The sequence below is a fragment of the Suncus etruscus genome, chromosome 11 (assembly GCF_024139225.1).
Source record: "Suncus etruscus isolate mSunEtr1 chromosome 11, mSunEtr1.pri.cur, whole genome shotgun sequence".
Lineage (NCBI taxonomy): Eukaryota > Metazoa > Chordata > Mammalia > Eulipotyphla > Soricidae > Suncus > Suncus etruscus.
Genome location: NC_064858.1, coordinates 93398501 through 93416006, shown reverse-complemented (window position 1 = coordinate 93416006; position 17506 = coordinate 93398501). Strand labels below are relative to the sequence as shown.

At 42.9% G+C, this 17506-nt stretch overlaps 1 protein-coding gene across 1 annotated transcript in view; it reads right to left on the bottom strand.

The window, feature by feature from the left end:
- Positions 1 to 3682: 3682 nt before the first annotated feature.
- XPOT (exportin for tRNA) overlaps positions 3683 to 17506 on the bottom strand; it is a 47324-nt gene continuing 33500 nt past the window's right edge. The window contains 5 exon segments of the mRNA XM_049782740.1: positions 3683 to 3773; positions 5673 to 5729; positions 7986 to 8057; positions 15810 to 15857; positions 17114 to 17229. Of these exon segments, the coding sequence (XP_049638697.1) occupies positions 3747 to 3773; positions 5673 to 5729; positions 7986 to 8057; positions 15810 to 15857; positions 17114 to 17229 (320 nt within the window). The 3' untranslated portion in view covers positions 3683 to 3746.

Sequence of the window (17506 nt, the reverse complement as noted above, 5' to 3'; positions counted from 1 at the left end):
TCGGAGCCTCGGGACACTTCCGGCTTCGCGAGCCCCGGCCCGCGGTCACGTGACCGGCGCCCGCCGCGCGCCCTCTCCACTGCGCATGCGTTCTCCGCCGCGCATGCGCACACCCGGCCCGCCCGGCTGCCCGGCCCAGGCCTGGGCTGCTGGCACCTCGGTGATGATGTTGGGTGGATTGTCCCCAGCAAGGGGTTGAGAGGTTTGGGGGGGATCAGATTCTATTTGACATCTTGTGTGTGCTCGTCTTGCACCCCTTTAGCTTGAGGCTGAAGGTGGGGGGAGCTGAGTCTCAGAGAGCCCAAGGCTGAGAGCGCCTAGCTAGTGGGGAAAGGGGCTTTGAACACCCCTGATGACAGACTTTCAAGTTGGCCTGGGAATACGAAATCTTTTATAGATTTATATTATATTTATATTGTATATTATATATCTTGTAATATGTAATATCATATTTTAATATAAATCATAACATATTTTATCATATAAATCAATAAATATACCAATATATCACATAACATGTAATAGTATATAATAAAATCAATACTAATACCCATTCATATATTAATATTGATAGATATGGTTTAATACAATAAAATTATATATAATTATATGCAATATAGTATGCATATTATAATTATATAATTATGTATCATATATAATCTTTTATTTAAACCCCCTGATGACAAGCATGATTGTAGTTGGGTTTCAGTTATAAACAGAAACTCCTCCCTCCTTCACCAGAACAACCTTCCCACCGCCAATATCCCCCATCTTCCTCCTCCCACACCCCCTGCCAGTCTTAGAGAGAGGCATTCTACTTCTCTCACTCATTGACATTGCCCTGCTAGTTGTTAGTGTAGGAACAGAGCAGAGGGCCCACTAGCACTTGTGGAAAGTGTGGAAAGATAGATGCATCACTGTTAATTCTTTATTTTTTTGGTTTTTGGTTTTTGGGTCACACCCGGCAGCACTCAGGGGTTACTCCTGGCTCTATGCTCAGAAATTGCCCCTGGCAGGCTGGGGGATCATATGGGATGCTGGGATTCGAACCACTGTCCTTCTGCATGCAAGGCAAACACCCTACCTCCATGTTATCTCTCCGGCCCGAATTCTTTTTTGTTGTTGTTGTTTTTTGTTTTTTGGGGCCACACCCAGCGGTGCTCAGGGGTTACTCCTGGCTGTCTGCTCAGAAATAGCTCCTGACAGGCACGGGGGACCCTATGGGACACCGGGATTCGAACCAACCACCTTAGGTCCTGGATCGGCTGCTTGCAAGGCAAACACCGCTGTGCTATCTCCTCGAACCCCGCAGTTAATTCTTGATGAAAAATAAATGCACCCAATTCCCTCCTTTACAAGGTATTTTATGCAAAATGTTTTCTTTAATAACCTAACTATTTCAATAGAGTGGTTCTCTGGGAGAGTCCTTTTTGCCCATTACAGCACCAGGCCTATCCCCCGACTCTTACTGATCTCTGAAGGAGAGGAAAAAATATTACTTGAGTTGGGGGTGGAGGGGAAGAGGGCGGTGTTCTTCCCACATGTGACAATGACATGACTGGCGACGAAATGGGAAACTATGACTAAGTAGCTGAGGACGGAGGCTTTTGACGGTTGCACTGATCAGGGTTCCTTGTGAAATGGTGACTGGTTTTATTTTGGGGCTATACTCGGGAATTACCACTGGCAGTGCTAGGGGGAACCATTCGGGTAATGCTGGGCTAGAACTCGGGCCAGTCAATGCAAGGCAAGCACCGTTCCCATTGTACTATTTCTCAGTTCCCCATGAAATATTGACTTTGAACAAAGATTTGTGCTTGTATGCTTCCTTAGCATGTTAACTCTTATGCTCAAGGAAGCTAACAGAAGCACACAGAAAAGTCTTGTGACAAAGGTCACTTGATGAGACTTTTAAACATTTTAAATGAGGAGTCATTCTAACAATTCTTTACTGTTTACTTACTATGATACATACTGTAAACACCATAATATTTTTTAAAGGTCAACCGATTGTTAGCAATTCGCTGAAGATTTAAAGGCAGTGTGATTTTTTTTCCCCTCAATGATCTCATCTGCTGCTAACAGGTGCGATTCATCATTGAGGCGATTCTTTGGGAGTTTGCTTTAGAAAATGAAGTATACCAAAAAAAATGTAACTCATGATCAAATGTTTCCACCTGCGATGATAATCCCCAAATAAAGTACTCTGGGCACTTCAGGGAATTTTGACAGGCATTATTAGGCGTTTGTATCAAGTATAACTTGTTATTTTCCTATTCCTTGGAGCACTGATTTCTCAACTCTGAATACATGTAAATCGTCTAAGGGACTTTAGAGCCAGAGGGCAGGTCAGGCGGTAGAAGAGGCTGGCGCAAATTCTTTGCACGTAGGAGCCCTTGGCTTGATTCCCAAGAACTACAGGGACCAACTCCTGAGTAGCGTGTTAGGAGTGGCCCTTGAGCACTGCTAGGTATGCCTCTTAGTAGAGCAGGCTCTATGCACCTGTGTCTAACCTATTGACATTATCATGGCTACCGTGATTTCTACCCATTTTACAGATGGAGAAACAGTGGGAAGTTGCTCAAGGAAGGTACTAAAGCAAATTACTAGTCAAAACTTTTTAAATGTACTTTTTTTTTTTTCTTTTTTGGGCCACACCTGGTGACACTCAGGGGTTACTTCTGGCTAGCACTCAGAAATCGCTCCTGGCTTGGGGGATCATGTAGGACACTGGGAGATAGAACAGCAGTCCGTCCTAGGTTAGCGCGTGCAATGCAAACACCCTACCACTTACACCACCACTCCGGCTCATAAATGTACTTGATTTTAATTCAGAGTCTCTCTCTCTCTCCTCTTCCCCCCCCCAAAAAAAATCCCAAATTTTTATTTGGAAATTCTGAGGACGGGAGGGAGAGATGAGAAAGGTGCTCAAATGAACGCCAGCTTCTCCACAGGCAGACAGCCCCTGTATATGCCCTACTGCTGTGCTATCTCTCTGGCTCCCATAGTCTGTACTGCTTTTGAAAAAGATTCAGTTAAGCAGAGCTAGGATGCATATGACATTTTAGGAACATATTTAAATAAATCATCATAATCTTATATATCTAAATCTTTAAACAGATAATCAGAAACAAGTCGAGGAAATAAGGATACAATATGTGTAATAATACCAAAAGAAACTTGGTACATTTCACTATGTAAAATTTATTAATTTTTTTTTATAAAAATGTATAACACCAGGACCTATTCTGAAATCAGTTAATTTATGAAACCACCTCCCTTTGTAGAATACACATTGGCATTAAAACTGTAAAGAATGCAGTAACTATCTACAAAAAATTGCTTTGATTGTGGTATTCCCCTATACTTTGTGGGTTTACACACATCAAAAAAAAATTAAAGTCTTCAACGATTTTAAAAAAGTAGTTTTCTTGCTATGGTCTTTGTAAAGACCATAAAGTTTAAAGTTTCAAGTTAAAACAAAAAGGTACTAGGATAACTCTGCTGCATTTTTCAGCAGCATTTTTATATAGAGGCTTGGACTGGCATGCAAGCAACTTTTCTTGTTGTCACATACCTGTATTCACGGAAAATCACACCCATTTGACAGAAACTCTAAATACAGATACTGCAATAAGCTCAAAGGATTGTTAAAAGACCAGTGTGAATGGCACACAAAAAATTGCTTCTTTATAATTTATTAAGTGGAATTCCTCATCATGAAGTAGGCACAGGAGATCCAATCCTTAGGGTTTTGCTCTCTGAAAGAATACCTGTAAACAAAGTTATTAGAATACAATAAGTTACTGAATCAAATGATGCTACTGAAATCTCCTGAAGACTACAAGTTACTGAGTGAAAATCACTCTTTGGTAAGATACAAGGGATATTTAAACCATTTCACAACCATATCAAGTCACACTATAAAAACTTCTAGTCAGTTGATAAAGCCTAGAAATAATTTATGTTGACATAACTTGTGGGAAACTAATGAAAATGTGGAATCATATCTAAAGTTCTGGGGTTGAAATGGTCAGAAGAAGAAATGCTTTTAATGACTTTTTTTTTTGGGGGGGGGGGGCCACACCTGGCGCTGCTCAGGGGTTACTCCTAGCTGTCTGCTCAGAAATAGCTCCTGGCAGGCACGGGGACCATATGGGACACCGGGATTCGAACCAACCACCTTTGGTCCTGGATCGGATCGGCTGCTTGCAAGGCAAATGCCGCTGTGCTATCTCTCCAGGCCCGCTTTTAATGACTTTTAATGATTAGTTGTACTGTCAAAATTAATGCTGGGTAATGATAAATTGAGGGGAAAAAGCAAGTAAGTCAACGCCATAAATAAAAGTAAGCCCAGCAGTTTTTATTCCTTAAATCATGTTCCAACCCCTCAAGACAGTCTAAAAGGTTGACGTACATGCTTTGCATGGGGAAACCCAGGAACACATATGTAATTCCCTGAGCACTGAGCTGTGTAAGGCCCCCAAACAATACTACTCTCCCCAAAACGAAACAAAAAACCGTCTAATTCAACATTTGAGACTGAACTAGTAGACTAGAAGCTGTGCGAAGCAGTGGCCCTATATTACAAATTTGTTTTCATAGTTAGATACATGGTAAGGAAACACAAGCAAAGGCTGGAGAGATAGTATAAATGATGGGAGTGCAGGCTCTGCATGAGGGAGCTTTGGGTTGATTCCTAAAGTTATTAAACATTCCACAGCATGTTACCAAGCCAGAAATAGTCCTGTCAAAATACAGGTGTGCTCCTCAATGAAAAAAAAAAGTGAGCACATAGTTAAAAAGTCAGTTCACTAAGGATGAGGATATTGGTAAGATACTGATCCTGTTGGCTAAGTGGAGAAAAAATAATGATCATAAGGATGACAGATGAACAAAAGAAAGCCTTACAAGGAGGCCAGGCTTGAGGTAAGCCTAGTAGAATAGGTAGAATTCATAAAGGAGGATGTTTGCTACTAAAGAACACCAAGAATGGCAAAGAAACCAGAAAGGGAGTCTGAGATGAAGATATGGGGTTTGGGTGAGGGCAAAAGTGCCCCCAACACATGAAACTCAGAAACAAGAACTCATTTTAGTCAACATACAAGAGACTTATGAAAATCATGAGGAAAGGTAGCTGATTTCAGAGCATTCAACTAGATAAGAGCAAGATGGCTAATCAGGAAAGGTCAGTGACGTATATATCTATACAATAGGAGTAGTATAGGGCAGATGAGAGAAGCTGGAGCGACAGTACAGCAGGCAAGATGCTTGCCTCGCATGCAGCCAACTCAAACAGCATCCTATGTAGTCCCTAAGCATCACCAGAAGCAATTCCTGAGTGCAGAGCAGGAGAGAACTCCTGGTGTACAGTGGTGTGGGGGCCACCAAAAACAGAAAAACGAAGTATTCTATAGTATGACAATGCTTTTTTTTTTTTGCAGAGCTAAGGAGAAAACCCAGATCTTCACACATGTGAGGCAAATGCTACTCTCCCCCAAAAGAAACAAAAACCCATCTAATTTTGACATAACTATAGATTTTTAGGAGTAGATGTACAGCATAATAACTGGCCAAACCGAAATGACACATTATTCTATAATATGAATTATTTCTTCACTCTAAGACATTTTCTAACTTTATGAAGCTAAAGAAATTTTTCAAAGACCTACCTTTAAGTAATTTTTAAAAACTTTAGCATCAGGCTGCTGAAGAGCTTGACAAAACTCCTGTAGGGGATAGGGGAAGGGTAGGGAAACATGGAGGAGAGAAGTACAAAAATAATAAAAAATTAATCTTAATCTAAGATAGACAGATAGAGTGAAGGGGCTTGCCTTCCAGAATTGACCCTGGTTTGACCCCTAGTACCACATGGTCTTCCTGATCATAGTGGGAGTTATCCTTGGGTACAGAGAGCTGCAGTAATCATTTTTTGGCTTATTTTATTTAGAATATTTCTGGTCTCAAGTAATGATCAGGGGGCTGGGGACCACTCCCAGTGATACTCAGCCAAACAGAGTGGGTAAAATGTTAATGTTCTGGCCACACCCAGCTGTGTTCAGGTCTTATCTCTGGCTCTGTGCTCAGGAATCACTGATCAGGGTTCATTTGCCACATATAAAGCAAATGACTTATTCATGTACTATTGCTCCAGCACCAACTTAATGTTAGCCCAGCAATGTGTTGTGCAAGGCAGGATTTTCCTTTTTATTTTTTTTAAGTAGATAGAATAATTGGGCTACACCCTGCAATGAAAAAGCTTACTCTTGATTCTTCACTCAGGAATTACTCCTGGTGGAGTTCAGATCAATATGTGGTGCCAGGGATTGAACCTAAGCCGGCAGCATGCAAGGTAAGTGTCCTACCTACTGTATTCTATTTCCTGTTTTCCTGTACTGTATTCTATTTCATTAAAATAATTTTTGTGTGTGAGTGCTAGGGAACAAAACAAGGTCACTTTTATGCAAGGAGTGTGCTTTTGCTATTGAGCTATATCAGTGGAATTTATTTAATTAAGGCTGAATAGTGGAGCCAGAGAGATAGCACAACAGTAGGGCGTTTGCCTTGCACACAGCCAATCCAGGACGGATAGTGGTTCAAATCCCGGCATCCCAAGACTGCCAAGAGAGATTTCTGAGTGCAGAGCCAGGAGGAATCCCTGAGCACCACCATTGTGGCCCAAAAAACAAATAAATAAGTAAATAAATAAAAAGGCTGAATAGTATATCCTATTTTATGTTTATAGAGACATGTGCTTAAGAAGACATAATTATTATTTTTATAATTAAATTATTAGAAAATATAGCTAATATTATTTAAGAATTTAACTCAAATGGGGGCTCTGGGGAATGACTTAGTGGCTAAAGAACCTGCCTTTCCAGTATGAGGCCCTGAGTTTGATGGTCCCACCAACATGGACCAAACATAATCCTGGCATGTGTGAGCACCACAACCAGAAAATGAGCAGGCAACACAAAAAAGAGATATGAAGGGGCTGGAGAGATAGCATGGTGGAAGGATGGTGGTTCCAATCTCGGCATCCCATATGGTCCCCCAAGCCTGCCAGGAGCGATTTCTGAGCATAGAGCCATGAGTAACCCCTGAGCATTGCTAGGTGTTAACTCAAAAACCAAAAAAAAAAAAAAAAAGGGGGTGTCTGTGTGTGGGGTGGGCCGAGAGATAGCATTTGCTTTTCATCCAGAAGGTCATTGGTTCGAATCCCAGCATCCCATATGGTCCCCTGAGCCTGCCAGGAACAATTTCTAAGCATAGAGCCAGGAGTAAGCCCTGAGTGCTGCTGGGTGTGATCGCCCCAAAAAAGTGGGGGGGGGGGGAACATCAGGGGACGGAGAGATAGCACAGCAGTAGGGTGTTTGCCTTGCATGCAGAAGGACAGTGGTTCAAATCCCAGCATCCCAAATGGTCCCCCGAGCCTTCCAGGAGCGATTTCTGAGCGTAGAGCCAGGAGTAGCTCCTGAGCGCTGCTGGGTGTGACCCACCCCTCTCCCAAAAGGGGGGCCATGGCCCATCAGGCAAGTGATGAGCACCACACTCAAAATGTGTGGCTCCTGTGAACACAAAGGCCAAGTGTACAAGCACTGGACTACTTGCAGTCATCTTGGCAGCAAAAGGGAAGAGAAAAAAATTTCTCAGCAGGATCTCCTTAAGCTGCGCTCAGGAAGGGGCCCGGATCAGGGCTGAGTGGCCACGACCAGAGCAATATTTGGTCTGGCTGCATGAGCTCGACAGTTTGGGATTCATATCCAGCAATGTGATGCGCTCAAGCCAGGCAGTGCTATAGGGCAACAGGTTTATACATAACATGACTTGGGAGAAAGAATGCAAGGGGTAATGTGCCACAGAGCATTTGTGAATCAACTTGGGGGGGGTCACCTGCCTGCGAGGCGTGTGCTCCTATCCCTTAAGCTATATATTTAGCCCACAAAAATTAGAATAGAAAAGAAATATCTGCTGCCACTTCTTACCTGAATTATCTCTGGTGCTACTTGCAAAGAAGGCAGGTATTCTTGTTGAAGATATTGAATACATTCTGGGCCCTGAAAATTAAAACAGAATTATTTTCTCCCTTGATATTAATAATATGCAAGAATAAGTAAAAATAATATATGTATAAATATATATTTGGTTTTTGGTTCACACCAGGTAGTGCTTAGTCACTGGTCATTGCTCCTGGCAGCATTCAGGGACTAACTGGTACCAAGAACAGAATCCGGGGGCCAGAGAGACTGCATGGAGGTAGGGCGTTTGTCTTGCATGCAGAAGGATGGTGGTTGGAGTCCCAGCATCTCATATGGTCCCCCGAGCCTGCCAGGAGCAATTTCTTTTTTTTTGTTTGTTTGTGTGGGTTTTTTTGGGCCACACCCATTTGATGCTCAGGGGTTATTTCTGACTAAGCGCTTAGAAGCTCAGAAATCGCCCCTGGCTTGGGGGACCATATGGGACGCTGGGGATCAGATCACGGTCCTTCCTTGGCTAGCGCTTGCAAGGCAGACACTTTACCTCTAGTGCCACGTCGCTGGCCCCCAGGAGCGATTTCTGAGCATAGAGCCAGGAGTAACCCCTGAGCACTGCCAGGTATGACCCCCCTCCCCGAAAAAAAAAAAAAAACAAAATAAACAAAACAAATAAAAAAAGAACAGAATCCTTCGTGTGTGTGTGTGTGTGTGTGTGCGCGTGCGTGTGTGTGTGTGTGTGTACGCGCGCGTGTGCTTTCTGCTCAGAAATACTCCTGGCAGGCACAGGGGGACCAATGGGATGCCAGGATCGAACCACTGTTCGTCCTGAATGGCTGCAAGCAAGGCAAATGCCCCACCACTGTGTTCTCTCTCCAGCCCCAGAGACCAGAATCCTTAAACACGCAAGGCAAGTGCCTACCATTGAGCCACATTCTCAGCATCCCCATTTATACTTATAAATGCAATATGGTAACACTGACTTAACTTGAAGCCTGGTTCTAGCAAATTTCTGATAATCTGGTCAAGTTACTTAGCTTCTCAGCCCCCCCCCCCCCGAAAAAAGTAGCTGTTGACAGGACTGGATGAGTTAAGAAATGTAAAGCTTGTGCTAAGAAAAACAAGGTCATAAAATTTGCTCATACATGGATGGACATGGAAATCATTACGCTGAGTGAAATGAGTCAGAGGGAGAGGGCCAGAGGGAGAGGGAGAGAATCTTACTTCTCTGTGGGATATAAGAAAAATGAAAGATACTGCACTAATAATATCCAGAGACAATAAAGATGAGGATCAGGAGAACCAGTCCATGGCAGGAAACTTGCCACAAAGAATAGTGAATGCAGTTGGGATAGTGAGGGGGTTCACTGTGACAATGAGAGTTGTAACTGATCACTCTGGACAAGAACTGGGTGCTGAAAGGGAATAGTGATATGGCATGTTACACCCTTTATTAGCAACAGTGCAAACTGCAGTGTCAACAGTAAAGCACGTAGGATGTACTTGCCTTGTGTGTTTCAGATCCAGGATAGATGCCCTGGTACCTTATAGGATCCCCTAAGCACTGCCAAGAATATACCTGAATATTTGGCAAAAATTAACCCTGAGCACTGCCAAATGTGGTCCAAAAATCGAAACAGAAAGGAATGTAAAGTTTGAGTATCACTTAGCATTTGCTGCACGTTAACATTGCGCAGTATTATACAGTGCTAAGATTAAATCTGCCGAACCCAGGAGCTCACAATACCTGAAGATGCACTGACAGAGACAACTGAAGAGGCTCTTATGCTATACATTGCTAAGTGAATCGTACTGTTCACGGTACAAGAGAAAACTGTACTGTTAATGGTACAAACCCTTTGGGGGGCTTTTCCAGGACAACGATCATCTTTAGAAACTGAAATAGAAGAATAATGCAGTGATTTGGTGACAGATGAAAGCTTTTAAAAAGCACATCTTGGGGCTGGAGAGATAGCATGGAGGTATGGCATTTGCCTTGCATGCAGAAGGACGGTGGTTTGAATTCCGGCATCTCATATGCTCCCCCGAGTCTGCCAGGAATGATTTCTGAGCATAGAGCCAGGAATAACCTGAGCGCTGCCAGGTGTGACCAAATAAACCCCATAAACCTACCCCGCCCAAAAAACACACATCTCCTTTTTCCTGTTCACCAAGCCAGGGAAGAGAAATTTAGTATTTTGACAAGAAAATCAAGATCCTATGATGGGCCAGAGAGATAGCACAGTGGTAGGGTATTTGCCTTGCATGCAACTGATGCAGGATGGACGGTAGTTCGAATCCTGGCATCCTATATGGTCCCCCGAGCCTGCCAGAAGCGATTTCTAAGCACAGAGTCAGGAGTAACCCCTGAGCGCTGCTGGGTGTGATCCAAAAACCAAAAAAAAAAAAAAACCAAACAAACAAAAACCAAACAAAACACCAAGAAATTGGATATTTTGTCCAATATGCTCTGGATTAAATATGTGAAAAGGTCAACTGACCTTTTCCTGGAAATAGAAATGCTTACTGTAAAGCAAAAGAAACAGGAAATAAAAGGAGGAATTTTAGTACTCAGTACAGGACTCTGTTCTTAAGGCCACCTGACTTAAAAACCACTGTTCTTCTAGATGCCAATACTAAATCATTAAGAGGGTGAGGGTGAGTGAGTGTGTGAGTGTGTTGCAATCGCCTGCCCCTGCTCTTTGGTTCATGTGTGTGAGAGTGAGAGTGAGAGTGAGAGAGTGAGAGTGAGAGTGAGAGAGAGAGAGAGAGAGAGAGAGAGAGAGAGAGAGAGAGAGAGAGAGAGAGAGAGAGAGAGAGAGTGTTGGTAAACTAGAACGGAAGAAAGAATCCCCAAGATTAATACCTACAATTTCTTAGATCCCTTCTACTTCTCTCCAAATTTTCTTTTTTACTCTATTCTCTCCCTTTATTTCCTGCCCAGGTACAGCTCACTACCTCAGATCATCCCAATATTACCACGTAAAAATGTACTGTGGTACTTTTAAATCAGTAAAGTAAACTTGTGCCTCAAGAGGAAATTAGTCAAGTAAATAGAGGAGGAACTGAAAACACTGAAGCAAACATTCTCAAATGTTCCATTTGATTCAACTGTGCATGTGTTGAAATTAAGAGCTTCCTTGCAAGAATAAGGTAAACTACTTTTACACCAAAGCCTTGTCCTGAATTTCTTTTCCTCATTACCTTCACTAACAGTAGCAATGCCAACCCATCTCCTCTCAAGACTTCCTTTGGTTCTCTGACTTTCTACAAGACTCTTAGTTTAACCAAGGTTCTTACTGGTGTGGTTTTGGAAACTCTCTTACATTCTAACCATTTTACCCTGACTGACTTACCCTCTGTGGACCCCAAAAGTACCCTTAGACTCCTATTCCAGACTATTTTCTGAACAATTTCTACCTTCTTCTATAATCCTGGATCTGAAAAATATCTACATCAGGGGTCTCAAACTCGCAACCCGCGGCCGGCCTTCAAATATCACAGTATTCACGATTATTCGCTTACCGAATAATCGCAATAAAAATCGCATTAGTAAGAAAAAATCGCATTAAACGTTCGCATACCCCGAGGAGTTCTGTTCAGGGTATGCAAATGTTTAATGCGACTTTTTGCGATTTTTTATTGTGAATATTCGGTAAGCGAAATCCCTTATGTGGCCTGCCTCACCCCGACCTTGCCTCTTGCGGCCCCCAGGTAAATTGAGACCCTTGGTCTACATGCTCTACATGCTGAAGGCCCAGAAAAATTTGAGCTTTAGTACTGTAGTGGTTCCAAAGCACAAGCCAGGGAGTGACAGGGATGGGAATAGACTAAACACTACCAGGTATAGCCAAAACCTCTTACCCAAACTACAACTGTATTGCCTGTGATTCTAACTTTCCACATAAAAAAACAAACAAAAACAGAAACTTTTTTTTTTTTTGGGGGGGGGGGGGGGTCACACCTGGCAGCGCTCAGGGGTTACTCCTGGCTCTACGCTCAGAAATCGCTCCTGACAGGCTTGGGGACCATATGGGACACCAGGATTCGAACCACTGTCCTGCGTGCAAGGCAAAAGCCCTACCTCCATGCTATCTCTCTGGCCCCAGAAACTTTTTTTTAAGACCATCTCTGCGTACCACTCCATCCCCACCTCAGTTTAGCTATTACTTCTACCTCCGTATTTGACCTAGACGGAAAACACTGTATTATTTTTTACTGAATTTACCATGTAGCAACTGGCCAGTCGTCATAGATTCAATTCACTGTTCGAAAACACCAATTCCCCTCTTCAGTCTAATGAATAGAATAAATCATCTATATAAAGCAGGGTGGAGAATCTTTTTTCCGGCCAAGGATTACTTGGATAGTTATAACATCATCTACACACCATAAATCGTCTGACTGGCTGTGACTAGCCGACAAGAAGCATTTGTGTCTGTTCCCTCATGTACTCAGGCCAGACCACAGAATCTTGTGGAGCTAATACAGCAAGTTCCCATCCCTGACAGAAGGGTCCACAAAAATAATTACCTTTCCTATGGCTCCCTTAGATTGCCTTAATATGCGAGTTGCATCTTCCTCTTCAGTCCCACACAATTATATTACAGATTTATTATCCCTATTAAAATCCTTAACTTCATTCCACTGCATTGGTTATGACCCTTTAGTCAAGCACTGTAAACATTTAACTTTGCTATATCTAATTCCCCTGTCTAACGAAGCAGCTCCCAAACATACACCCTCTGCCTAGCAAACAGTAGGCAAAGAAATGCACCTGAGTTAAAAAATCTTTGAAATCTCTAAGAATCAAACGAACCAATTCAAAAGAGGCGGTGGGCTGAACGAAAACTGGTGAAAGAGCTTCAACTTTACTGCTTCTTGGTGGGAACAACAACCTTGAGGGAACAACATTCCTGTGTGGGCACCCTGGTTGTATAGAAGACTAAAAAGAGAAAATTTTTGTTAAATATTTTTTAACTACTTGACATTTAAATTTTGTGTGTGTGCGTGCGCATGTGTGTGTGTGTATACGTGTACATTTTGGTTTTTGGGGCACACTCAGGGGCGCTCATGGAATACTCTGGGCTCAGATATCGCTCCTGGCTTGGGGGAACCACATGGGACGCCATGGATAGAACCCAGGCCCGTTCTGGGTCAGCCTCAAGACAAATGTCCTATCGCTGTGCTATCGCTCTGGCCTCAAGTTCTGTAAATAATTTAAAGCCAATTAAAATACTATATTTGGGCCAGAGAGATAGCACAGTGGTTAAGGCATTTGCCTTGCATGTGGCTGACCTCGGAGAGACCCGGTTCGATTCCTGGCATTCCATATGGTCTATGGAGCCAGCCAGGAGCGATTTCTGAGTGCAGAGCCAGGAGTAACCCCTGAGCACCGCTGGGTGTGACCCAAAAGCCAATCAATCAACAAATAAAGTTTAGAAAAAAACAAACTATAAGGACAATGCAGGCAAAACACTTTATGACACTGAGACTAAAGGCATCTCTAAGGAGGAAACACCACTGTCCAAACAAGAGGAAGCAGAGATAAACAAATGGGACTACAATAAACTGAGAAGCTTCTGCACCTCAAAGGAAACAGTAACTAGAATACAAAGGTCACACACAGAATAGGAGAAATTATTCACCCAATTCCCATCAGATAAGGGGCTAATATCTCAGTTATACTAGGTACTGACAGAACTTAAGGAAAAAAAACATCTAACCCCATCAAAAAGTGGGGAGAAAATGAACAGACACTTCCTCAAAGAAGAAATACAAATGGTCAAAAGGCACATCAGAAAGTATTCCAGATCACTAATCATCAGGGAGATGCAAATCAAAACAACAATGAGGTACCATCTCACACCACAGAGACTGGCACACATTACACTGAACAAGAACAACCAGTGCTAGAGGGGATGTGTGGAGAAAGGAACTCTTATTCATTACTGGTGGGAATGCTGTCTAGTCCAGCCTTTATGAAAAACAATATGGATATTCCTCAATAAACTGGAAATTGAGCTCCCATATGATCCAGCAATACTATTCCTAGGGATATACCTTAGGAACACACACACACACACACACACACACACACACACACACACACAACAAAAATGCCCTCTGGCATTTTTGAAGAAGACTATCTACACAAAATAATCCAAACCAGGCTGAGAGTGAAACACACGTAGTCTGACAATCTTCTACCTTGTATGGAGACTGAGCTGCATGTGGCTGACCTGGGAGAGACCCGGTTCATTATTTAAGAATCTGGTATGCCTATGTTCATTGCAGCTCTATTTACAATACTCAGAATAAGGTGCTTCTCTTACATGCAGTAGACCCTTGTTTAATTCCTGATGCTGCATATGCCTCCCTTCCCCAGCACTACAATAATCCCTAAATAGAATGCCAGGACGAACCACTGTACATGTCTAGTGGGACAATCTGTTTTATCCAAAACAAAGATCATCCTGGGTTTATTTGTGTCTTTGTGTTTACAACTTGGTTTTACTCCAAAGCAGAGATTGTCTTACTTGTAAACCTGGCGGGACTGGCTCAGGATAGCCTAAAAGCTATCTGTCCTCATTCCCTAGGGCCCACCTGGGGGTGGTCTCTGTACTCAATAAAAATGACTGTTCTGGCAGGCAGCTCATTCTCCATACGAGGTAGAAGATTGCCAGACTACATGTGTTTCACTCCCAGCCTGGTTTGAATTATTTCGTGCAGATACTCTTCTTCAGACCCGCTCAAAATATGGCGCCTTGGGTGATTTTACCCAACCCTCCTTTAAAAAAAATGATGTAGCTTTTTGGACCCACGAAAATAGCTCAGTGGCCTAGAAAGATCTGCCTTGTGAAATAAAGTCAGGGGTTCAATTTTCTGTGCTGCCAACTAAGATCCTGGCAATTCTGCTGCCCAAGATTCTCAGCAACATAAGTGCTTCCAGTGTACCTCGTGAATGTGAGCATAATTAAAATAGGGCTCGAGAGATAGCACAGTGGTAAGGCATTTGGCTTGCAGGTGGCCAACCCAGAATGGACCTGGTTTGATTCCCTGCATCCCATATGGTCCCCCAAGCTTGCTGGGAGCAATTTATGAGCACAGAGCCAGGAGTAAGCCTGGAGCACCACCGGGTGTGGCCCAGGAACTAATAAATAAATAAACTGCTTTAAAAAAAAGGTTCTTGGGGCCGGCAAGGTGGCGCTAGAGGTAGCTGCCTTGCAAGTGCTAGCCAAGGAAGGACAGCGGTTCGATCCCCTGGCGTCCCATAGGGTCCCCCCAAGCCAGGTCCAATTTCTGAGCACTTAGCCAGGAGTAACCCCTGAGCATCAAACAGGCGTGCCCCCCTCCCAAAAAAAAGGCTGTGAGCACTACAACTTAAAAAAATGCAGGGGCCAGAGAGATAGCAAGGAGGTAGGGTGCTTGCCTTGCATGCAGAAGGACGGTGGTTCAAATCCCGGCATCCCATATGGTCCCCCAAGCCTGCCAGGAGCGATTTCTGAGCAGAGAGCCAGGAGGAACCCCTAGAGTGCTGCCGGGTGTGACCCAAAATCCCCTCCCTCCCCCCAAAATTAAAAAATGCAAACACCAAACAGTGTCCTGGAAAAGCACGACCAAGAAGTGAGATCCTTGGGAAAAACAACAAAACGTTTAGGTACCACAGGCAGGCAGGTCTGTGACTCCAAGTCATCATAATAGGACCACAAATGGTAACAAAGGAAAAGGGATAGGGAAGACAGCATTATTTAAGAAAAAGATGGCATAAATGCAAGAGAAACCATAGCAAGTAAGCACGAGGCAAAAATGAGGGGTTTTGAGTGTGAAGCTTACCCGTTTGAGATGAATTGTTTTCAGTGTCACTGCACACTCAGATAAGGCCTAAGGAAAACAATTAAAAATGCAAGAGTCAAATTACAGTTAGAGCTTCAACTCATTTTCTTCTTTATTCCCTGTTTACAGTTCCTTAACATTTATCTCCAAAAAAGGGACAAAGCAAGGAAACAAGAAAATTGTCAAAGTGGGTTGGCTAGATAAAGCAAAATTTACTAGGTTTCAATAAATTTAAAAGTAAACATGACATTTTTGGATCACCATACCAGTGCATACCATCTTTATTTTGGGGGGCCGGAAAGAAAACATGGAGGTAAAGCATTTGCCTTGCATACAGGACAGTGGTTCAAATCCCGGCATCCCATATGGTCCCCTGGAGCCTGCCAGGGGCGATTTCTGAGCATGGAGCCAGAAGTAACCCCTGAGCGCTGCCGGGTGTGACCACCACCCTCCAAAAAAAAAAAAATCTTTATTTTTTTGACTTTGAGCTGTATCCTTCCCTTCCTCTGTTCTCAAAACAGTATCCTTCTCTCAATACATCTTTAAACTTCATTTAATTATAATAAACAGCATGAATGGGGCCGGAGCGATAGCACAGCGGTAAGGCATTTGCCTTGAACACAACCAACACAGGACAGACCCTGGTTCGAACCCCTGCATCCCATATGGTCCCCCAAGCCTGCCAGGAGTGAGTTCTGAGCGCAGAGCTAGGAGTAACTCCTGAGCGCTGTTGGGTATGACTCCAAAAAACAAAACAAAACAAAAAACAAACAAAAAACCTAGCATGAATGCTTGACATTAAATGCTTTGAAGATAAACTCCAAATTATTCTGAATGTTCTGAACTGTGGAGGGGGGAAAATGGTTTTTTGGAAGTTTAAGTACAACTTTAAAAATAGCTTGAAGATGAATAAATGAATTAAGCTTTAAAGAATGTTACCTGAAACCAGGAAGATAGCTCCAAAGGATGTAATTAATACATGTCTGCATGTGGAACCTGGAGTTCAATCCCTGGCAGTGCATGGAACCAAGCACCACTGGGAAAAACCTCTGAACACATGGCAGGGAGTAGCCTCTACACATGACAGGTATGACCCCAAAACAAAACAAAACAAAACAGAAAGTGTATACTTTCATACTCTTAGAATAAATCCTGACCATTAAAGTGGAAACATTTGATTTCAATTTGACTTTAGCACTGGGATTCAAAAATCTACAAAAGGTTTGGGTACAATCTGACATTAAAGAGACTGTGATTTAAAATACATGAGATCTACAAAGGAAGCATAGATTCTAGGTCCTTACCAATACGGTCTGTGCATCCGCCAGGTCAAAAGTTTGTTTTAAAGGTGCTAGGAAACATGCGGGGACAATGTGCTTATAGACAAAATCAGCAAATCCCACAGGTCCATCTTTACCTCCTGTCAAGAGAGTTCAAATTTTCAACATGATTAAAAAAATTAATTTGTCACAGGGGAAAATCAACTCTCAGCCTGTCATCTCTAAAACTCTTGAAAACATTCAACTTGTTGAGCTATTCATACGCTCATTCCTGGCACTTTCCGTGTATGTGCAAAGTACTAACTTGGAGAGATAGCATAAGGCAGGGGTCCTCAAACATTTTAAATAGGGGACCAGATCCCAGTGTCTCAGGCCCCTGGAGGATCAGGCTATTGTTAAAAAAAAAAAAAAAAGAAT